This window comes from Furipterus horrens, unplaced genomic scaffold (assembly GCF_987537825.1).
Source record: "Furipterus horrens unplaced genomic scaffold, mFurHor1.1.pri manual_scaffold_11, whole genome shotgun sequence".
Lineage (NCBI taxonomy): Eukaryota > Metazoa > Chordata > Mammalia > Chiroptera > Furipteridae > Furipterus > Furipterus horrens.
The window spans coordinates 88794936-88818379 of record NW_028327181.1 but is presented as its reverse complement, the minus strand read 5'-3'; the positions used below and the strand labels follow the sequence as shown (position 1 = coordinate 88818379).

The 23444-nt window shown below is 46.2% G+C and overlaps 2 protein-coding genes across 2 annotated transcripts; one reads left to right on the top strand and one right to left on the bottom strand.

The window, feature by feature from the left end:
• The first annotated feature begins 1753 nt into the window (after positions 1–1753).
• LOC149998796 (intercellular adhesion molecule 5-like) lies at positions 1754–9572 on the top strand. The gene is made up of 8 exons (XM_090292156.1): positions 1754–1786; positions 3751–3826; positions 4867–5133; positions 6006–6326; positions 6583–6861; positions 7343–7609; positions 8258–8500; positions 8697–9572. The coding sequence occupies exons 1-8, from the start codon at positions 1754–1756 to the stop codon at positions 8846–8848; spliced, it is 1638 nt and encodes a 545-aa protein (XP_090148282.1). The 3' UTR covers positions 8849–9572.
• Positions 9573–19669: 10097 nt separating this feature from the next.
• On the bottom strand, positions 19670–21338 carry LOC149998795 (somatotropin). Its single transcript, XM_090290973.1, has 5 exons — positions 21283–21338; positions 20885–21045; positions 20617–20724; positions 20249–20389; positions 19670–19973 (listed from the first exon to the last, which is right to left on the bottom strand). The coding sequence occupies exons 1-5, from the start codon at positions 21290–21292 to the stop codon at positions 19773–19775; spliced, it is 621 nt and encodes a 206-aa protein (XP_090147099.1). The 5' UTR covers positions 21293–21338; the 3' UTR covers positions 19670–19772.
• Positions 21339–23444: the final 2106 nt, after the last annotated feature.

The window sequence follows — 23444 nt, the reverse complement described above, 5'->3', positions numbered from 1 at the left end:
TAGTTCAGCCAAAACATTGAGTCTCAGGAGGCAGCGATGCAGACAAGATTAAGTGAGGCTTATACGTACAGACAATCACTCAGGTAATGCGGTCATAGGCTTATGCCCTTTGAAAACAGAAAACACATGTTAATTTATGTAACATAACCCACATATGTTTCTGTATTTTTTTAATTCATTAAGACATTCCTTGTGGAAAGAATTGTTAATTTATTCATTATTAATTCCACATACATGAGAGTACCTAATATAGCAGGAGTATGCTAGGTACTAGAAGAAGGAAGCTAAAACATAACTATTCTTTTTAAAGTGTTTGGAAAGATAGTCTAACAATTCTATTTCAGAAACTCATCTCCAGAAGACATTTTTCTTGATTTTTTTAAAGAAAACGGGCATTTTCAAAACATGTGATCTTCTAACTCTACTTTGTCATACATCAGCAACCTCTTTGGATATCGAAGGCCTGGATGTGGCAAAGTTTTCTTTAGCAGGTTAGGAGGAAAGTTGAAAGCAATTTTTAACATCATATACACAATTCTTGTATAAACCGCCAGTAAATGTAAAAGAAAAATGTTGGTTCTTAACACTTACACTGGACACAAAAATTGCCAACTACATTAATAATGTCCCTGCCTGCCACCCTGATAGAGAATAGTGAAGCCTCCCCGGTATGTTTCCTTATCCATAAAATGGGGTTAATAGTAATGTGTCCTGTGAAAGTAGGTATATTAAATGAGAAAGTGGATGCACATAATTACTGTCTTTCTGAAAGCAAACAAAAAACCCAAGTCCTCAAATCTCACTGCACCAAGGAACTCAGTGCATGGCTCACAGTCAGACCAACAATGCAGAGGAACCAAAGACATAACATGATGGCCATGAGAATGGCCCAATCTGGACTCAGGGAAACTGTTTTGAGAACCAACCCCAGGAAGACATCTGACATGGAAGCTGAGGAAAGGGATACCGGGTGGAGAGATGAAAGAGAGATGGATTTACTCTCTCACCCCATGTTTACGACTCACTGCTCCGTCGTGGTTCAGAGGAGCAAGAACGCAGGCACGTTTGGTAGGAAGTAAGGAAATTCTAGGGCGCTGAAGTGTGTGACTTGTATATGGAGGGTGGGGCACGAAAGGGACCTTTCGGATATTGGTAGAGTCCCGCCACATCCGTCTCTCAGTACACCCAGAATGAGCCAAGAGAGGATCCCGATAGGATTCTTGAGCCAGTGAAGAACCGAAGCCCAACGCCAAGCAAGCTTCGCCACCCACGGGGTGAAGGCAGCTGCGCGCGCAGCCCTCTCCCGCGCGAAGCGGCTGGAGTGTTCAGAGGGCACCGCGAGAGGAACAGGCACAGGCGAAGACAGCCCCTTCCTTTTCCTCATAGAACCATTATTTTCTGCAACGAAATCTTTCTTTCTGTTTTATTTAGTTGCGATTATCTTGGGTCAAATAGGCACTCCCTTCCAAGCAGGATTCAGACATCCCTACCCTCATCTTCCCCGCGCACCCCTCCTCTCGTCTTAGCACCTGTCTCAGCCAACCCTTGCTAAGCCGCGTTCCTTACGTCACGAGTTTCTAGGCAGATTAGGAAGCTCCTCTCAGCAGGAGCGTCCTCGCGCGCCCCCGCCTGGCGCGACCAAACGGTCTTGAGAACAAACGGTCTTGGCGCGACCTAACGGTCTTGGTGCGAGGCTGTCCCTGAGAGCGTCTCAAGCGAAGCCGGCGAATCGGTGGGCCCGCGGAGCGACCCGATGAGCGGCGGGAGCAGCGAGGAGCGGCCCTCAGTGAGGATTTAGATTTTATTTTGTTTGCTTGGGTTCATGCCGGTGTCTCCTCCCGGATTTTTTTGTGAAATTTATAGAGATCTGGCCTCATGGCGAGCTTCGCCTCCTCACACGGTAGTGGGCTGGAAACCGTAAGGGTCGCTCATTGATTGTCTCTTTTCCACATATTTTAAAAAATGTTTTAAATACCATCCCCCTTTAAAAGCCGTCATGGCCTGCGGGGCTGAGAGCGCGAGAGCCACATGTGGACACACTGGAGAGGAAACTCCTCTGAGCAAGAACGGGCCGTCTCAGGCCCTGTATCGAATGGCGGGCACAGGTCCTCACACAGTATTTGCCAATATCCTGTTGTAAATATCCTGTCTAGTCTGTTCGTTCACTGGGTCAGAGCTGCTGAACTCCTACGACCGTTCTGGGTGCTTGGGATCCACCAGTGAAAAAAACTAAGGGCCCTGCCCTCGTGAGGCCTGCCATCCAGGGAAGGAGGGAGGCCGCCATCTTAACAGGCCTAAGCGGTAGGTGAGAGTGTTAGGTGCTGCGGGAACGGAAAGCAGTGTCCCCGGTTACGGGGCGTGCTGTGGTGTGGCGGGGCACTGCGGTTGAGAAGAGGGTGGTGGCGGCGGCCCTGATTGCAGAGAGACGTTGAACGGGGTGAGGGAGGAGGCCCATTCCAGTCCGAGAGCGCATGCGTGAGAGCGCGGGAAGGCTGGAACACGACTCGGGCGTGTACAAGAGATTTCGAGGAACCCTGGAATGTAAATGGGCGGTGAGAATCCTAAACTGGGACAGGAAGCCAAAAAGCAATCCAACTGCATCCCAGTGTCTGCCGCCCTCCCCTCGCTGCCCACCCCTCTCCCTGGCTGGAGGACAAGTCTAGAAATGTAGAGTTTAACCCTTTAGTTGGGGATGTGATCTACAGATGAAGCAAAAGGAAGTTCAGAGATTTTAAAAGTATTTTCCCTTAGGGATGCCGCTATCTTTCTTCTCAGAAAAGGAATATAAAATTTCATGGTTTAGTACCTGCTCATAACATGCCACTTGAAAATAAGGAGGAAATATTGGCGCTGTGGGAACATTGGGGGTTTGTGTTAGTATATGAGTATGAAATAAAAAGGGACGCCCCTCTGCCATTTTCTTATATCTTTGTATGTGGCATGGACATATACTGGTGACAGCCACAAGGGAAAACCAACTAGCTTGGCTTATAGTGGTCAGAGTTGGGAAATCTATTTTTAGCTAAGGCTCTAGGAGCAGAACATAGTCTGTGAGATTAATTCATAAGATTGGGCTTTGCAGAGAAAGGTAACATCAGCAAGCTAAGGGCAGATGAATAAAATAGAAGAAGCTTTTTGATTAACCTCTGTTGGGAATTGTTTGTGACAGTGGCCCCATCAAAGCACAGATAATACGGACTCATCAAATATATAGGAGCAGTGAAGTACTAAGAACGTTGCCCAGCAGTTACCATGCCTGGGTTTGAATTCTGGCTCCACCTCTTAATTAGCTGTGTGATTTGGGATAAGTTACCTCACTTCTTTTAGCCTCCATCTGATCTGTAAAAGAGCGGGGAGGAATTATTAAAGTAAAGCACTCAGTCCAGTGCTTGGAACTTAGTATTTATTTACTAAATGTTAAAATTATTAGATAAGATGTGGTTGAGAAAGTGTCTACAGATCATTAGGGAGTGCCTAGCTTGGAGTAGGTGTTATGAAGAGAGCACTTTATCTCAAGAAATTCAAAAGTTAATTGGGATTCCATAATGTATGAGTTAATGTGACTGACATTAAAAAATAATTCAGCTGAATAATGTTATGCATGCCCTTGAAACAGCAGGCAGGCCTTTTTCCTGTGCCTTTCTCTTGCCACTTTCAAAATAACATTTGATATAAACAATTGATATTTTCCAAATCTTATATAAAATGTGGAAAGAAAGACTTAAAACACTGCTATTTCTTTTTCTCCAGCTGTTGGCCTTTCTCATAAGGATGGAAATGCTACTGTTTGGTGTCTGGACCCTGCTGGCTTTGATCTCTTCCCCAGGTGAAGCTATTTGCAAAAGTTCCTTTAGCCAGGGCACAAGGTGGCTGGTCAATGAGGAAGAGGATAGGAAGTCCTGAATGGGGCAACACCCTAGTATTTCACACATCTGGACCCTCGGGAGAGATTCCTATTCTTTGGATCACTAGGATGCAGAATCTAGGAGTCTCTGGTTATATTGGAATAACCCAGATTAAGGGACAGGATACTAGACCACCAGCAAGAAGTCTCCATAAGAAATGTTACTTCTTGGCTTGGCTCCCTGCTGCCCAGGGCTGTCCTATTTTTCTTCTCTTGAAAATATTTTCACTTCTTTGTTGCCACCCTTTGTGTCATGAAGAGCCACAGTAGGACTTTGATAGGACAGAGCCCATAGCTCAGGTGTGAAGAGTGAGTTCTCTGAATGGCAAGAAAGGAACTGGAGCCTCAGTGGGTAACATTGCTACAAGAGGGTCTCTTCTCAGAGGGGACTGGTATTTGGGAGATGAAGTAGATGGTGGACTTGGCATAGCCAAAGGGGACTGTATCAAAGCTTTCATGAGACCGTGCTCCTCACCTACATCAGGCATCTAAAATTTACCCGAGACAGATGTCTCTCTCACTGTACATGAGATTTCCCAAACAGACTAAGCATTCAAAAACATCCGTTGCCTTAGCACCAAAGCAAAATGGAAGTCTCACTTTAAGAAGAGGTGAAAGGTCCATGGAAAATGAGTGACCCTGGGGTTCATCCTGGGAGCTTCCAAGATTTCTGGAAGTCTAGGAAGAGAATGATTTCCCGGGCAGAATTTCTAGTGGCGCTCTGGTTTCCACAGTGACACTAATGAGGAAATCAGATCCCGAGGAACGTGATGAGTGGAGGGATTGGTGGTGGACTCAGGATTCTAACTTGTTCATTAAGGGTCTTTTTCTTGGCTTGTCCCCTGTACCTCTTCATTCAGGGTATGTTTCTATTCTCTCTAACTAGATAAGTAGGCTCTGTATTTTGTTTGGATCTTGTGATCCTCACCAGAGTCTTTGGCATGTATGGTTGGTCATTTCAGGGGCCACAGAAGGGCTATTTGAGGTCTCTGTTCAGCCGGAACAGGCCCTGGTAAAGTTTGGACAATCCCTAATGGTCAACTGCAGCACTACCTGTCCAGACCCAGGACCCAGTGGAGTTGAGACCTCTCTGAAGAAAACCCAGGTGGGCAAAGGGCCTCAGTGGAAGGAGTTTCTCCTGGAAGGCGTCACAGAGAGTGCCATCGTGCAGTGCTTCTTCTCTTGCGCAGGGATCCAAAAGGACGCAAGCCTGGGCATCGCCATGTATCGTGAGTGGGGCTGAGGGCAGGGGAGGAAGAGAGGCATGGGGGAATGTGACTGTGCCTTATTTAGAGGGAAACTAGAGATTTCTTTTAGGGTTAGGGGAGAGAGTTAGGGCCCTTAATAAAGATTTCCATCATACTGTGGGAATTCTAGAGCCAATTACTTCTATTTCCATTTGGTGTAGACTTTTAAATTAGGAGCATACTACGGAGGGCATCCAGACATCTGTCCTTTAGAATACGTTCACATACAGGAGGCATATGCTAATAATGCTCACTTATAAATGGTCAAAAAAGTATAAAATTAAAGCTGAATTATTTGCCACAAATTCTTAAAATAAATAGGGATTGGAGAAAGGAGGGTCTCTGTGGGCTGGGGTAGTTGGAGAAGTCTTCCTGGAAGAGGAGGCTCCTGAGCTTCATTCCTGCAGAATGGTTAGGATTTGAAGTGATAGGGATGGGTGAGAGGGTCTTTCAAGTGGGCAGACAGCATTGGCAAAGATATGGCTCTTAGAACAAGTGCGATCCCTGTGGGGTAAGAGTGTGGTTAACTTGGTATAGTTTTTGTGTGATTCTCAGCAGCCCCTCAGAAGCTGCTCACACCTCTGAAGCACTCTGGCTAGAGGTAAAAGCTCCCCAAAATGGGAGCAACCATCAAAGCAAGGCCCCTCTTCTCAGCAGTCATATTTCTTGCTTATGGCTTTAGCCACCTTTGATGGGCAGAAGAAGAGCCAGAGGCTAACTTGTCCCATCTGACATTGATGGTCAGATGGTTTAAGGGTAGCAGTCACCTTCTATCATGGGCTCCCTGTCCTATACTATTTCCTTCTGGAAAGGTGAGTAGCCTTCTCTCATCAAACCCACGTTTTGTCTTAAAGAGCCACCAAAGCAGGTGATCCTGGAGCTGCAGCCTGCATGGGTGGCCTCAGATGAAGTCTTTACAGTGAAGTGCCATGCGCCCAAGGTAGCACCCCTGGAGAACCTCACCCTTACCCTTCTTCAGGGTAACAAAGAACTATACAGAAAGAACATCGGGAGCTTGGCTGTGGCCTCCCGGAGAGCTGAGGTCACCATCAACATCAAAGCGCAAAGGGAGGATCACAGCTGCAACTTCTCCTGCCACGCAGAACTGGACCTACGTTCACATGGTGGCAGGCTCTTTCACTCCAGCTCCGCCAGCAGGGTGCTCCGGATTTTTGGTGAGTAGGCGCTCAGGTGTGGAAGGAATCCTGAGGCTCATTTTCCTCACCTTACTGTGGCCTTTAGGACTAAGTTCTCACAGCACTTAGGGTGTGGGTGTGAGGGTAATTGAGCTTCACCTCTTCTTGGACTTTAAGTTCACCCTGGGGGACAGAGACCTTTTTGCCCTACTTTCTTCTAACATTGTGGGCTCTTACATGACATGATTTATTATGGTTTTTTTCCCCTTCTTTCCTTTTCCTCATTTCTTGGCAGAATTCTCTCAGCGCCCCCAAATCTGGATCTCTCCACTTCTGGAGGTCGGGACAGCAGAAACCGTGAGCTGTGAGCTGGCTAGGGTGTTCCCAGCCAAAGAGGTGATATTCCACATGTTCTTGGGAGACCAGGAGCTGAGCCCCTTCCTCTCCTGGGAGGGAGACACTGTGTGGGCCAACGCCACTGTTCGGGCCAGGGAGACTGGCGATCAGGAGGTGTCCTGCCATGTATCTCTGGGTCCGATGGAACAGAAAACAAGAGAGCTGGTGCACGTCTATAGTAAGTTACCAGGCTCTTTCCTTTCCTTCCCCTGAGGGTCTTCTGCCACTGAAAACTTCCACAGTAAAGCCTTGGGGGTTTTCTGATAAGTGCAGGCAGGTAGGAGACCTGTGTTGAGACTAGTTTTATTTAACCTTCACCCTGTTGCCTTAGGCCAGCCTACACAGAGTGATTGTGAATGCTTGGACCTGTTTCTAGGGACAATCACTGAAGGTGAGGGGGAAGTCTGTAAGATGAAAAGACTTCTTGCTCTCCGTGCAGCAGAGACAAAGCCAGATGTGGGCATGTCGCATTTGTTGTAGGAAAAGCTCCCAAATTCCCAAACCACTTTGCGGCTCCTGCCATTCTGCACGGAGCAGTAATGGTCTCCATAGTCTTCCCCCTGTTGTCTGCCTACCCAAGGGATGCCACCAGTAGCAGGAGCGCCAAAGCAGCTGCCAGTTTTGAGAAGGATGTTTGGTTGTCTTTTCTTTTCTTATAGGCTTCCCACCACCAATCCTGGAGGCAGAAAAATTAACACTGGTAGGGACAGACATGAATGTGACCTGTTCAGGGCACGTGTTAACATCACCCAGCCCTACTCTTCGGCTTCAGGGAGCCCCAGACCTCCCTGCCCCTGGGGAGCCTGCCTGGCTTTTACTGACCACCACGGAGGAAGACGACGGCCGGAATTTCTCCTGTGAGGCCTCTTTGGAGGTTCAGGGTCAGCAGTTGATCAAAACCACTACAGCCCAGCTCCGTGTCTTATGTGAGTACAGGCCCGGTCCTTCTTCTCAAAGCAAGGCTCACTATTGTCCTGTTTCCAGAGATCCTTGCCAGCAGCTTCATTATTAGAGTTGCCATATTTTTTTCTCTTTAAAAAAAAAAAAAAATCAAAAGAAAAAAGTTAAAGCGCTCCAAGCTTACCTTACCCCCAGCAAATGAGTGGGAGAAATGTGAGGGAAATTGGGCACAGAAGAGAGGAAATGGGTTAGTGATCAGGTGGCATTAGTTGTGGGCCAGTTGGCTGAGAACATAGGAAGTGATAGCTGGAGTTTATTCTGAGAAAGGAAATTTCCACATAAAAGTTTGTATTTTGAAAAATGGAGAAGTTCTCATCTCCGGGCTCACCACTACCCATGTTCTCACTGACTGAGAAGCAAGGGCCCCAGGGCCGCCTTTGGCGGAGCACTCCACCCCACTGAGTCAGTGTCTGTGAAAATGCCCTGTGCTGCGCCTCAGACTCCTTGCCCTTAGGGACAGGAGGAAATAAGAGTGGCTAAAAGCAGGAAGTTGATGATCTGCCCTTGGGTGGAGGGGACACAGCATTTGGATTAGGGGAGGGAGAGGTGAGGATGACCAAGAAGGAAGGAAGGTGCACAATGAGCTCTGTTCCCTTGGGATTTCTTTTTTCCAGATGGGCCACGGTTGGAGGAATCTGGTTGCCCTAGCAACCAGACATGGATGGAAGGGATGGAACAGACGCTCACCTGTGTCCCGAAGGGAAACCCAATGCCGTCGTTGGTGTGTACCTGGAATGGAGTGATCTTCGACCTTGAAGTACCGCAGAAGGCAACCCAGAACCAGACTGGGACGTACTACTGCACAGCCACTAACCAGCTGGGCTCTGTCAGCAAAGACATCTCTCTCCTTGTTCAAGGTGACTGTGGGTCCCCTGCTGCCAGGCCCAAGATGGAAATGGCCCAGGGTGTGGGGATTCTTATCCAAATACGTGAAGAAGAAAGATTTCACTGGGCTGGGGAGGGTGAGACCGAGAAGTGGGCTTGGTGGGCTGGGACAGGGTGATTCTCTTGCCATTGAACCTTTCCAATTCTGTGTCTTCTGTGCTTGGGCAGGACTGGCTGAAGACATGAGATTCACCTACGTGATCACCATTCTCGCCCTCGTAGGGAGTGTAACGCTCATAGCAGTGTATTTGGACTACCTGCGCTTCGAGATACAGAGGGAAGCCAGTTTGCAGTCAAGTAGAAATGTGCATTGCAAATAATTGTTAAATAGAAACAGCTCTTTGGTTGAAGGTGACCTCTACTGCTGGGGTTTTCTAAGGGAGGAAGGGGGTAGAGGAGAAAGGAAGAGACATCCTCTGTGTTATGAAGTCCCGTAAAATGTGTTATTGGCCCCATGTCCCTTGTATCCAGTCCATCCATATGCTGCACTCCTCTGAGTTCGCTGTAGTCTCCAGGAAGTTCTCAGTGGGGCTGCTGCTTCGGACTGTGTGCTCAATCATTCCACTCCGATTCAGAAAAGAAGGTTCTGTCTGTGCCTTGTTGTCCCCATTACCACTCCCCTTTGCTCCCAAATATCATACTGAAGAGATAGAAATGTTGCAGAAATGCAACTCATTTCTTATGGTTTCCTCATAACTAAGTGGAAACCAATTTCTTAGTGCAGGGACAGAACTTTGAAGGGAGTAAGTACCAAACAGAGGAGTAGAAATCAGAACCCTATTCCTGCCTATGCACTCCCTGGCTTCTCTAACCTGGGATTCCGGAATGTCAGCTCCCGACCCAAGCTTGTTAGACTTCAGCTCACTAACCATCTGGTGTTCCTTGGAGGAGAATAAAAATCCTAAGACGTTCCATGTGGGGTTTTACCTAGCCCAGAGTTTTGTCCCTGCTGTGGAAGTTAAGAGTTCTTCCATGAAATTGGCCTCATAGATTAAGGGTGCCAAACATTTCTGAATTCCTTTTCAGAATCCATTATAAAGTAATCATCTGTGAGTTCACATTTAACATATATATATAATTATTATTATTATTATTTTTACTTATTCAGGCTCTTAGGTAGAGTTTCAATGTTTATGCCCCCTTTCCATAAATAAATATGTATTTTCATATGTTTGCAAACTATTTCCTTTAAGTTTTAGGAGGGCTCCTCCTGTGACAATGTTTACCATGTGATTTTATGATTCAGCTTCCTTCTTGGTTCTTTGGGAAGAGAAAACTTCAGGAACCATAAAACCAGATCTTTCCTCCCAAATCAGTCACATGTGGGTCACTGAAATGTTGGAGCTGGTAAAAGCCACATGGTTGCGCTTTAAGTACAATTTCTAAGAATGTCAAGTCGATAGCATAAGCAACCAGCCCAGGGCAGGTGGTACGTTAGCTCAGGGCAGCAGCCTATCTGACGTGCCCTCAAAACTCAAGTTCAGACTTCCAGATAGAGAGAGGTCCACAGCCTTTCACACAGAAAGAACACAGCATCAGGCATCAACGTGAAAAAGTTCATTCTTCCCAGACCTTTCCTGAGTTTGGCTTGTAGATTAGGTATGAACACTTTGGTTTCAACTCATACCAGACGGGGGATACAATGGTGAACAAAACGCTGTCTGCCATCTACAAGCTTACGGTCTCTGAGGGAAGCTGGAGCAAGTCAACAGGAAATTACGATTTTGCCTTAACTCCTATGACCGGGAAAGCACACATGGGTAACAATTTAGGACCAAGGATTCCTGGGAGGAGATTGGAAATACCTTGATTTTGCAAAACAGCATGCCCCCAAAATGACCTTTTCAGCCTCAATTTTCCACTAAATATAGTAGTTACTGCTCTCTCATAATGAGAGTAATATAAATTATTCACTTTTCTGAATTGAGCACTTGGGGAAATAGGAAGCAGGTTTAGGAGATGAGTATAGAGCTGTCTAATCCAGGAAGTTCCCGCCACATCGGTGTCTTGGGATCAGCTGCCTCAGGTCTGGAGTTATTTCAGTCTACACACCCCACTTAGTGACCGCAGTGCCCCAAAGCACAGTGAATACTAAACAGGAGTGAGGAAGGGTGTTCCTTTGGACTTCCCGGTTCCACCTTGGGGAAAACTTGCAAGCTTAGGTGGCCTCTGCCTTTGCTTTTCACTGACACGTGGTGTCGCTGTTGACAGTGTCTCACACATTTCACGAAACATCGCGGTTCTGCAGGTCCAGGGTCCGGGTCAGCTGCTGTGGCTCTTTCAGGAGCCTGATGCGCTTCCTCAGGGCTTGCTCAAGCTAGGGGTGACCCCGCATGCATGTCCAGGGTCACCGTCTCAGAGCTCAGTACTTTGGATTAGCTGTCCAGCAAGGCTCTCCAGATTTAGGTAGACCCGTCCCTCCTGTAGACTTGGAATTTCGGTTCCCCTTGCCCTCCCCAGAGAGCCACACAACCAGAGAGCAGGTGCCCCTTCCTAGTCACTTCTGAAAGCACAAAGGGTTTCATTACATCTCTTCTAAAATAATAGAGCTAGTCTCTGCCCACTCTTCTAAGGGTAGCTTTCTTGTTTCCAGGGTCCCCACCCCCTGAAACGTTTGGATCATACCTTTTTTTCTTCTAAACAATAGAGCAACCAGCTCACACTCAACTGCAGCTATTCCCTTGATTATCTTCAAGGGAAGGGATAAACTTCAAAAGTTTATCCTCTTAAAAAAGTCAAGGTAACTTTTTGGTGTCTTTCTTTTTAAACCTGAGGAGAAAAATGCTAAATCTTAAGTGGGGTTTCTTACTATAGGGATAATAGTATTTACCTATTATATTATAGGATTATAGTAGGAAAGAGATGACATAGTACTTGTAAAAACACTAGCATGGTGTTGTATACATGTGTTAACAAGTATTAGTTTTTATTATTACACCCATAATGCTGGTGGTAATCATACCATAATTATAAGAAACTCAAAACAGAAAACCATGGCAACCACTGACAGCCATCAAAAGTCATATATATCGTAGACACCTCCTTTTTCTTTCCCACTGTGCTCTCTCTTCTTTTCTATTCCTCTTTTTTCTCTCTTTCCTCCTTTTTTGTTCCCCAAGATTTAGGACTACTTGTAGGATGACCAATTGTTCCAGTTTGCATTGCGATGAAGAGTTCTGGGACATGGGATTTCCCAGCACTAAAACTGAGAAAGTGTGGTACGAACCAAAATGAGTTGGTGACTGTAATACTGGTATCACTTAAAGTCTTTTCTCAGCTTTGGGTGGGGCTGGGGTGGGGGTTCAGAATATAAAAGGCTGCAAGGCAAAGTATCATGTTTGCTTGACCCAGAAGCCCAAGTCTTGTAATTCTAATTCTGAGGAGGGCGGGTGAAGAAAAGGGAAAGGGTCATTTCTGTCCTCGAATGTGTATAAGGGGACAAAACTCACTCACTGCTTGTATTGAGCAACACTGAAAGAAGAAATTCAGAAGTGGTCGTTTAGGTTAAATTTAAAAGATTACTTGAAAGGTATTACAGAACTGTACACTTGAAACCTATTTTATTATTTTATTTTATTTATTTTTAGAAAAAGAGGAAGGGAGAGAGAAAAGAAGGGAGAGAAACACCAATGTACAGGAGATAAATCAATTCGTTGTCTCCCGCATGCCAGCATGCAACCCAGGCATGTGCCCTGACCCAGGAATCAATCCAGTGGCCTTTTGGTTCTCAGGCCAACATTCAATCCACACCAGCCAGAGCTGAAACCTGTATAACTTTATTAACAAATGTCACCCCAATAAATTCAATAAAAAAGTTAAAAAATGTTTGAGTAAAGGAATTGATAAAGTAAAATAAATAAATAGACTTCCAGTCAAAATGGAGGCCCAGACAGACACACTGCATCTCCCTCCACAACTAAGAAGGAATACAACCACCTCAAAACTAGAGACAACAAGAAGATCCAGAAAATTGAGCTGCATGGAAGTCCAACAAACAAGGATATTATATAAGGAAGAAATACTCATCCAGACAGGTAGGAAGGGCAGAGCCAGGAGGGAAAGGATGCAGTGTGGCAGCGGCAGGCCAGCAGAAAGCACAGTCAAACATTTTAAAAAGTCAAGAGGGAACCTGGGGAGTGCTCCCAGCACCAGATTGGACTGTGCGGCTTGTGGTTCCAGTGCCAGGGACAACAGAGCCTCATTGCTTTTGACTGTGCAAACCAGTAGGGGTTGGGGCAGAGGCATAACCTGTTGGTTTATCAGCAGAGTCTGCTTGTTTAAAGGGCCCCATGGTCCTAGAACATCTGCAGACCCACTCACTCTGGGAACGATGGCCAGGGCAACACCTAGAGAGGTGCCAGGCCCATATAGAAGTGGAAGAGGTGTCTGGAAGAGGGGTGAGTGCTGAGCAGGCGGCATTGTTCCCTCTCGAACCCCTTACCCACACACAGTGCCACAATGTGGTGAAACGGGTCACCTTGTACTGATGAATACCTAAGGCTCTGCCCCTTATAACGTAACAGGTGTAACAGCTTTAAGAAACAGGCAAAAAAACATAGGAACCTGTCAAGACGAGGAGATAGAGAAGTATGGTCCAAAAGAGGGAATGGATCAAGGTTCCAGTGGGAGAATTAAGTGATGAAGACACAGCCAACCTAACAAATGAGATAACCAACCTAACAGATGAAGAGTTCAAAACACTGGTGATAAAGATGCTCACAGACTTAACAGATATGCTTAAGTATGGCAAATACATAAGGGAAGAAGTGAAAGCTATGCTAAATGAAACAAAGGAAAAGCCACACAAAACCAATGGTGAAAGGAAGGAAACTGGGGTTCAAATAAATGATTTGGAATATAAGGAAGAAAAAAGCAGTCAAACAGTACAGAATGAGGAAACAAGAATTGAAAAAAATGAGGAGAGGCTTAGGAACCTCTGGGACAACTTTAAATGTGCCAACATCTGAACCATAGGGGTGCCAGAAGGAGAAGAGGAAGAGCAAGAAATCGAAAGCTTATGTGAAAAAATAACAAAGGAAAACTTCCCAAATTTGGCAAAGGAAGTAGACATACAAGTCCAGGAAGCACAGAGAGTCCCAAACAAGCTAGATCCAAAGAGGACCACACCAAGACACATCATCATTAAAATGTCAAAGGTTCAAGATAAAGAGGGAATCCTAAAAGCAGCAAGGGAAAAGCAGGGAATTTCCTACAAAGGGGTGCCTATAAGACTATCAGCTGATTTGTCAAAAGAAACTTTGCAGGCAAGAAGGGACTGGCAAGAAGTATTCAATGTGATGAAAAGCAAGGCCCTACAATTAAGACTACTCTATCCAGCAAACCTGTCATTTATAATGGAAGGGCAGATGAAGTGCTTCCCAGACAAGGGAAAACTAAAGGAGTTCATCATCACCAAGCCATTATTATATGAAATTTTAAAGGGACTTAAGAAAAAGAAGATTAACACTATGAACACTAAAATGACAACAAACTCACAACTATCAACAAATGAACCTAAAAAAGTAAAAACAAATACAAAACAAGCAAACAACCAGAACAGGAACAGAATCATAAGTATGCAGATTATTTTGAAGGTTATCAGCTGGGAGGGGGAAAGGGAAGAAATGGGGAAGTAGTTCGGGGACTAAGAACCATAATTGGTTGATACAAAATAGACAGAAGTTAAGAACAATATAGGAAAGGGTGAAGCCAAAGAACTTCTATGCATGATCCATGGACATGAACTAAAGGGGTGGGATTCCTGGAGGGAAGCGGGGTACTGGGCAGAGGTGAGCAAAGGAAAAGAATTTGGGACAACTGTAACAGCATAATAAAATATACTGAAAATAAACAAACAAATAAATAAAAGTTTACATTGAGTTGGAAGAACATTATTCCAGGCCTCTAGGATTGCTTGAACTCTGCCTGTTGAATTTTCTTGTGCAAATCTTGCTAATTTTACTCTTGGGAAGATTTTTGTTTTTCTTTTATTGATTAATTTTAGAGAGAGGAAGGGAGAGAGAGAGAGAAATGTTATGCATACGCAGACACAAATTGATGTTTCTCTCTCCCTCTCTCTCTAAAATCAATAAATAAGAAAAAATACTTAAAATTTTAAAAGCTTGTGGTAAAATAGACATAATATTTACCATCTTAAATGTTCTAAGTGTATAGTTCAATAGTGTGAAGCACATTCACATTGTTTGCAACCAATCTCCAGAACTCTTTTTCATCTTGTAAGACTGAAACTCTGAAGCCACTAAACAACTCCCTGTTTCCCTGCCCCCAGACTCTGGTAACCACCATTCTACTTTCTGTCTCTGAATTGAGCACTCTAAGTACCTGATATGAAAGAAACCATATAGTATTTACCTTTTTGTTACTGACTTATTAGAAAAAAATTGAATGAAACCATATAGAATTTACCTATTTGTTACTAGCTTATTAGAAAAAAATTTGAATGACTGGTTAGAATTAGCAAGAACCACAATTGGCCCAGATCTCACAACTCCTTTTACCGCCACCACCCCCTCCCCCTTTTAAAAAAAACCAATATAATAGCTGAGACACATGTATCTTACCTTTGTGGTCCTGAAGTCAGTGGTTCTCAACCTAGTTTGCAGTTTAGACTCACCTCGGGAGTTGTGAAAAACACTCTTGCTACCCCAGTGGGATAGCTTATTAGGTTAGAGCATTGTCCCCTTATGTCAAGGCTGCCACTGGATCTCAGGTCAGGGCACATACAAGAAGCAACCAGTGAATGCATAAATAAGTGGAACAAACAAAAAGATTTATCTCTCTCTAAAATCTGTTTAAAAATATATATATATATATATATTCTTACTTGGATCCTTCTGCAGACCAATTAAATCAGAATCATAGGGAGTTGAAGCTACCTGCAGAGTTGTTTAGAAAACATTGCAGGCGTTGCTAATTTGCAGCAGAGGTTGCCTAATTGAAGAGCTGAAAGACAGAACAACATTTGTTAAATCAAAGAGTTTAGGGTAGATGGTCTTCAAGGTCTTTTTAAATTCTAAAATTTTGCAAAATCTACTCGCTTCTTTGAAATCCTCAACCAGCAGGGGTGCAGTTGATTCAGCCATCCTGGGAAGAAACTGAGCTGAAACTCCCTGGAGTGTGGTTCCCCCTGCAGTCGACTACTGTCATGACAACATAGAATCCTCTTACCAGTAGCTAAAACATCCTTCTAGGAATCCCTCTGCGGCTATACTCATTCAACAAATACTTAAGATGGCTCATGTTTCTTTTTAGGACACGTATTCAAGCCAAGACATAATAATATATTTGTGCCAATTACATCATCTTCTAAAGACCATGAGATTTCCAAATAATTCTAAGGTCAAATGACGGATATTATAGGGATATTTATTTCAGCTTAATGTAAGAAATACCTGTCTGAAACTAGAGAGATTTAGTAGAGTGAGTTGCCTTGTGAAAGAGTGATTTCCTTGATGCTAGTGCTACACAAGTGAATACCATCTGTAAGGGATGCTATAGAGTAAGATTCCTTAAAGGGCCCTTCTAGCTCCAAAATGCCACGATTTTAAAGTCAGACAAATAAAAGAATGACCTAAGGCAGATGAATGATTCCTGAGCTAAGAAATGAAGCTCTGAACTTACGGCCAAGATGAAGACCTAGACTGACACGCTGCTTCTCCCTCTACAACTAGGAAGGATACAACTGCCTCAAAACTAGAGACAACCACCAGAAAATCAAGCTGCATGGAAGTCCAACAAACAAAGATATAAAGAAGAAATACTCATCCAGACAGGTAGGAAGGGTGGAGCTGGGGCAGAGAGGACGTGGTGTAGTGGTGGCAGCAGCGGCAGCAGCAGCAGAGGCAGCAGCTGGCTGGCAGAAAGCACAGTCACACAATTTAAAGAGTTGTGAGGGACACCTGGGGAGCACTCCCAGCACCAGACCAGACCTCGAAGCTCATGGTCCCAGTGCCGGGGAAAATAGAACCTTATTGCTTTTGACTGTGCAAACCAGTGGGGGTTGAGGTGGAGGAAGAAACTGCCAGTCTCTCAGCAGAGTCTGCTTGTTTAAAGGGCCCCCCACAGTGCTAGAGCATCTGCAGACCCACTCACTCTGGGAACAACAGCCAGGGCAACAGCTAGAGAGGTGCCTGTCCCATACGGAAGTGATAGAAGTGCCTGGAAAAGGGGCAAGTGCTGAGCAGGCGGCATTGTTCCCTCTCAGACCCCTCCCCCACAAAGAGTGCCACCACATGGTGAAACAGGTTGCCCTCTATGATGAATACCTAAGGCTCCACCCCTTACAACATAACAAAAGTGGCAGCTCTACCTACGACACAGAGGCAAACAAACACAGGAGCCTGTCAAGACGAGGAGACACAGAAATATGGCCCAAAAGAGGGAGCGGATCACGGTTCCAGTGGGAGAACTAAGCAGTGAGGAGATAACCAACCTAACAGATGAAGAGTTCAAAACACTGGTGATAAAGATGCTCACAGACTTAACAGATATGCTTAAGTATGGCAAATACATAAGGGAAGAAGTGAAAGCTATGCTAAATGAAACAAAGGAAAAGCCACACAAAACCAATGGTGAAAGGAAGGAAACTGGGGTTCAAATAAATGATTTGGAATATAAGGAAGAAAAAAGCAGTCAAACAGTACAGAATGAGGAAACAAGAATTGAAAAAAATGAGGAGAGGCTTAGGAACCTCTGGGACAACTTTAAATGTGCCAACATCTGAACCATAGGGGTGCCAGAAGGAGAAGAGGAAGAGCAAGAAATCGAAAGCTTATGTGAAAAAATAACAAAGGAAAACTTCCCAAATTTGGCAAAGGAAGTAGACATACAAGTCCAGGAAGCACAGAGAGTCCCAAACAAGCTAGATCCAAAGAGGACCACACCAAGACACATCATCATTAAAATGTCAAAGGTTCAAGATAAAGAGAGAATCTTAAAAGCAGCAAGAGAAAAGCAGAGTTTCCTACAAAGGGGTGCCTATAAGACTATCAGCTGATTTGTCAAAAGAAACTTTGCAGGCAAGAAGGGACTGGCAAGAAGTATTCAATGTGATGAAAAGCAAGGACTTACAACCAAGACTACTCTATCCAGTAAAGCTATCATTTAGAATGGAAGGGCAGATAAAGTGCTTCCCAGACCAGGTGAAGCTAAAGGAGTTCATCATCATCAAGCCCTTATTATACGAAATGTTAAAGGGACTTACTTAAGAAACAGAAGATCAAAACTATGAACATTAAAATGACAACAAACTCACAACTATCAACAACTGAATCTAAAAAATAAAAACGAAATCCAACTAAGCAAACCAGAATAGGAACAGAATCATAGATAAGGGATTGTATTGAGGGTTATCAGCTGGGAGGGGGAAGAGGGAGAAATGGGGAAATGGTGCAGGGATTAGGAAACATAATTGTTTGGTACAAAATAGACAGGGGGAAGTTAAGAGTAATATAGGAAAGGGTGAAGCCAAAGAACTTATATGCATGGCCATGAGCTAAACAGGTGGGATTGCTGGAGGGAAGGGGGGTACCAGGCAGAGGGGAGCAAAGGGGGAAAAAATTGGGACTACTGTAACAGCATAATCAATAAAATATACTTAAATTTTTTTAAAAAAAAGACAAAAGAAAGAAATGAAACTCTGGAGTTTTGATTATTTTCATTTTCAACCACTTCCCAAATATTTATGTTACTAAGTGTAAAATATTAAAAATAAATACTGGTGAGTCCTGTTTTAAAGAAAATGAATTATAGCATATAAAAAATATGAACTTTGCAGGAAGATTAATTAGGAGGGTGATTATTTGGATTGTAAAAGAATTACTGATTTTGTAAAATTATATTTGGGTGATATAGTTACTTTGAGGATGTAAGTATCGATTTACTGGTTACTTAGCCAAGGTGTTTGGGTGCCCTTTTAAGTTCATTTGGAAATTTTTAAAAAAATTAGACTACGGAATATGACTCAATAACAAGTATTTAAACATTCCATCAGAAAACGTGGACTACCCAAAATTCAATACAAAAACAGCTGCAATTTCTTGAGTGTTGTAATGTGTCAACCCCTTCAGAAACATCAATTCATTTAACCTTCACATATGGCCTATAAGACGATTTATTATAATCTCCATCCTGTAGATGAGGAAACTAGGTCTCTGGAGGGTTGCATAATCTATTCATGAGCATAAATTCAAATCAAAGTCTTTCAGGTTCTTTCCCTTACACCAAGTTATCTGAGTTCACGACTCTTAGAACAAATTGCTCACCAGCTGCTTGAAGACCAATGTATATGGGTTAATTGTTCCCCTAAAAATGTTTTCAATATGAAATGCTGTTTAAAAATTAGATTTCACATTAAGGTCTAGATGTCCTGTCTGTCTCAAAGAATCAGCAGGTCTGGCAGCCCTCCTCCTGCAGTCCTGAACAAGGTTGGATGGGCCCCGCCTTAGCTAGGGCCTGAGTTCCTTATGTTACTCCAGTCCCCACCCCTTCGTGTTGTATTCCTCACAAGGAGGCTGAGTGTCAGTTGCGATTTATCTCTTCATATCCAGCCCCCATTACTTATGTAATTATCTACCAGGCACCTGTTTACGCTGAATTTGCAACCCCTAATTTAGAACTTCTCCAGTTCTTGCCCCAGTTCATATCCCAAAGTCATTTTCGCCTTGTTCCCATTTCCTAAGGGGAGCGGGGCCCGTTGCATGTTCCCCTTAAAGTTTCTGCACAAAAGTAATTCTCTGATTTCTCTCATTGTGTTGGGGTGTTTCGCTTCTGTACTTAATAGCTGTCTTGCTTTCATTTCCCCCCGACTCTTGGGGGCTAGGTTTGGGGTTGTGGTGCTGGGATGGATGGTGGGAAATGCCTCCAAGGACCTTATGGGGGTGATCCTACCTATGGTAATCTGGGACCACGGAGCTGGGGACTGAACCTGGTGTGTAGCAGAGAGGAGTGAATGTGTCAGCCTCTTTCTAACCCAGGAAGAATTTCCAGGTCAGTCATCCTTCAGTGTCCTGGTACTATTTAACGCACCCCACGGGATTCCCGCAGGTTGTTCTCCCAAGCTGCCCCTTGTCCCGTACACACTAGCTCACCCCGTCCATAACAGAACGACACCTACTCAGACATTATGATGCAACTTAATTTTATTAGGAAAGGACCGTGGGCACTGGAGTGTCCCTTCCCAGGGTCAGGGGAGGCCCTGGAAAGGGTCACAGAGATGCCCAGCAGCTAGAAGGCACAGCTGCTTTCCATGAAGCGGCGACACTTCGTGAACCGCAGGTATGTCTCAACCTTGTGCAGGTCCTTCTTGAAGCAGGAGAGTAGCCCATAGTTCTTGAGCACTGTGTCATCACCACGCAAGTTGGTGTCAAATTTGTCATAGGTTTGCCTGAGGATCAGCCCAGCCCGGGGGCTGCCATCTTCCAGCTCCTGCAAAAGGGAAGGAGAGAGAGACTCAGTCCTTGCCCTTGCCCCTCTGTGTCCCTTCCTCCCCTCCCGGACTCCGAAAGGCTGGAGGGTTCAAAACGGGAAATGAGGAGTATGACTTCCCCTGGGTCAGGGCTGGGCTGCTTCAAAGAGAGCAGCGGTATCTCTCTTCTCCAGCAGATGGGTGGCCCCCACCCCTCAGCTAAGCCAGCGGGGCCTCCTAGCCCCTGGGAGGGCAGGGATGGCCCCAGGGTTGGGGACACACAACACCATCCCACCCGCATCAGAACTTGGATGCCTTCCTCCAGGTCCTTCAGCTTCTCATAGACGCGGTTCGAGGTGAAGACCCTGCTGAGGAACTGCACGGGCCCGAGCCAGGACTGGATGAGCAGGAGGGAAAAGCGGAGCAGCTCCACGTCCTGCAGGGAGGGGTTTGTGGTGGGCGCCGGGCAGCCCCACCAATGGCAGCCTCTGCAGGCTGTCCCCTTCATCCCGCCACCAACTGCCACCCTCCACCACCTGGGGGAGAAGGCAGCCCAGGGCCCGGGTGCAGGTGCCGCTGCCCAGGCTCTTGTGGAGAGATGGGGCTGCCTTCTTAGAAAGAGGGAGGTGGCTGTTCCTTTGCTGGGTCGTGGAGGCCACTCACAGATCTCTGCCGAGCCTCTTCCTTGCCTGTCGGGGCCGGGATGGTTTCCGAGAAGCAGAAGGCAGCCTGGATCGAATACCTCTGTCCTTCTGGGATATACATGCGCTCCTGGGAGAAGGAACATTGGCCCCGTCTAAGCCGGTGCTCAGTTCTCATCACTGCTTTCTTTGGAACGTGCCTCAGTTTATACTCACTCACCTGACAGCATCTTCACTGGGATAAACCCCTTCCTGCCACCTTCCCCCCACCAGTTTCCTGGGTTGCTTACAAACTCTCTGTAGGTGTCAGCAGCCAGTTGGTGCAGGTGCTGGGCCCGGAGCACAGCGTTGGCAAACAGGCTGGACAAGGACATGGTGGGGAAGGCGCCCACCTCCTGGGGCCAAGGCAGGCAGAGCAGGGTGAAAGCCAGGAGCACAGAGGTTCCAGGGCCTAGGGAGACACGGAGGCTGAGGGTGGCGCCGCAGAGAGCAGGAAGCTGAAGTGTCCAGCCAGCCCTTTTTCTGCCCCAGGGGCCTCCTTTTCTCCTCTCCGTCCCCCAGCAACTGAGAGCATTCGAAACTCAGCCACATGTCTGGGGATGGATGTCTATTTCTCATTCAGAAGCCCCACAGCCCAGGGTAGTGCCCCCAGCCATCTGCAAGCCCAGGGGGTTTTAGATGCACCTACCTGCAGCCATCGCAGTTGGGTGAGCTGTCCACAGGTCCCTGAGCGGTTTGGGGAGCTGGGTCCTAGGATCCTGGAGTTGATCCCTTGCAGACCCTTTTTATACCCTGGCCCCGGCGCTCTTCCTCCCACCCCCCGCCCCTGCCTGTGTTCTCTATGCATTTATGTACGGTCCCGCTGGTGGGCCTCTGCTGATGGATAATTTAGAACCTCCTCCCACTCATCCTGTTCCCGCTCCTCTCCTGGGGTCATGTCCCCCAGGCTTGCTCCCCTCTCCACCGTCACCAGCCCTGTGAAGATTGGGCACACAGGGTCTCAACTGGAGAGACTATCCAATCTGTTCTCGTTTTAAGGGGTGGAGGGCAGAAAGGCATAATCTGAGTCCAGGTGTGCACTGGCAGGATATCGCTGTGTAAGTGTCCCCTGGGATGAAGAGGGCCCACCTGGTCCCCCAAAGGGGGGCTGTGTCAGAATGGCTGTGGCTTCAGAGCTGTGTCGACCCCTCCTGTACTATATCCCTTTTTTCTTCCCTGTGCAGTCTCCCTCTGCCCACCGCAGAGAATGTGTATGTTGGGAAAAAGGGTCAAGACAGCAATAGATTCTGGGGTTTCTGGGCAAGGTTCAGCCCCAGATTCTACCTTCGCCTCTACCAGCATCAGACCACCTCAACACCTGGCCCTGCCTCAGGCACTGGATGTAGTGCTAATACTGACCACTAGAGGGCATCAGCCCCACACTGCCCTTCCTTTTCCTGAGTGTTGGGGCTCCCCCAGGTGGGTGGGCAAAGGACCAAAACTTTAGAGACGGGTGCTCCTTTGGACCTGTACAGGGATGCAGACTAAGAAGCAGCAGTCCTGGGAACAAACAGTGCTTCCTCCCGCAGCCCTCTTTCCATCAGAGAATCTCAAAGTTGGAAGAGAACTTGAGAGTTTGAGCCTTGTCCCCAGGGCTGGAACCCAGGGTACTGCACCCTGAAAGATGCTCTCTCCACTCATTGTAGTCTTCTCCCATTCTGTCTTCTCTTTTTGATATTTGTATGAGGTGTATTAGATTGTGAAGAGCATGCCTATGCTTTCTCACATTTGACCCTCACAGCCATCTTGTGAAGGAAGTATTATTATCACTCTGTTTTACAGACCAAGGTTCAGAGAGGTTGACTTGCATGAGCAACCTTGGCCAAGGCGGCAGATCTCCAAAGCCTCTTCCCATGTTGCATCATCCTAAGCCCTTTCTCCGAAGCAGACTGGGTGGGTGTCACCTAGATATTTTAATTTCCCGTCACTCTGAACACAGGGATCCTTCCCCTAATCACAAGGGTCCCTTTGTCTCATGTTGTCCTCTCCTAACGGGCACATTGTTTTCCTCATTTCCCAGGTGAGGATGGCCCGGAGACACAGAGTACACGTTGGAGACCACGCAGCAGGCAAGGCTAGGGCTTGGGAAAGGTAGCGCTGCTGCCTTGCAGCCTCTCTGTGCCCAGGGTCCTGGCTATTTCAGTATCTGGGTGTTACTAGCCCCCAGGGATAAGAGCAGGAAAGAACACATTCTTCTTTGTTTACACTTTTTGCCCCTTGAGTCTAACAACATTTAGTACTTGATCCTGTGGTAAAGCAAACAAGCAAGCAAACCCTCCTAGAGGTCATTGGTTAGGGTACTGGCAATCAACATTGAAAAGTTACCCCCATGGTCTACAATGTGGGTACTTGTGCCCTGCCACCTCCCCGTTTTAGGACCAGTAGAGCTCCATTTTCTCCCATCATTCCTGAACCATTGCCCAAACATGCCATTGATTCGTTATCTGCTAGTGAGGGCACTGGGGCCTGTGGGAGCTGTTCTCCAGGCAGGACTGTCGGAGAAACAGGGCGGAGTGTCATCAAAGCTACAGACTCTGGGGAAGGGGGGGGCGACCCTTCTTCACAGCCTTCTGCCTCCCTTGCCACTCCTTCCTCCTATGCCACCTGGGGGAAGGAGCTCTGCTGCGGAGCCCCTCATGAAGGCTTCTTGCTAATGCTGGGGGAACTTGTATGTGAACAGTGAACCATAGGAGAAAAGCCCCAGGCCTCCCCTAGGTGTGAAGGACTGCTTGAGAGCCACACACGTGTGGCACAGAGAGGAGTGGCTGAGGCTCCTCATCGGGCAGGTTACTGCCAAGAACAAATGGGACC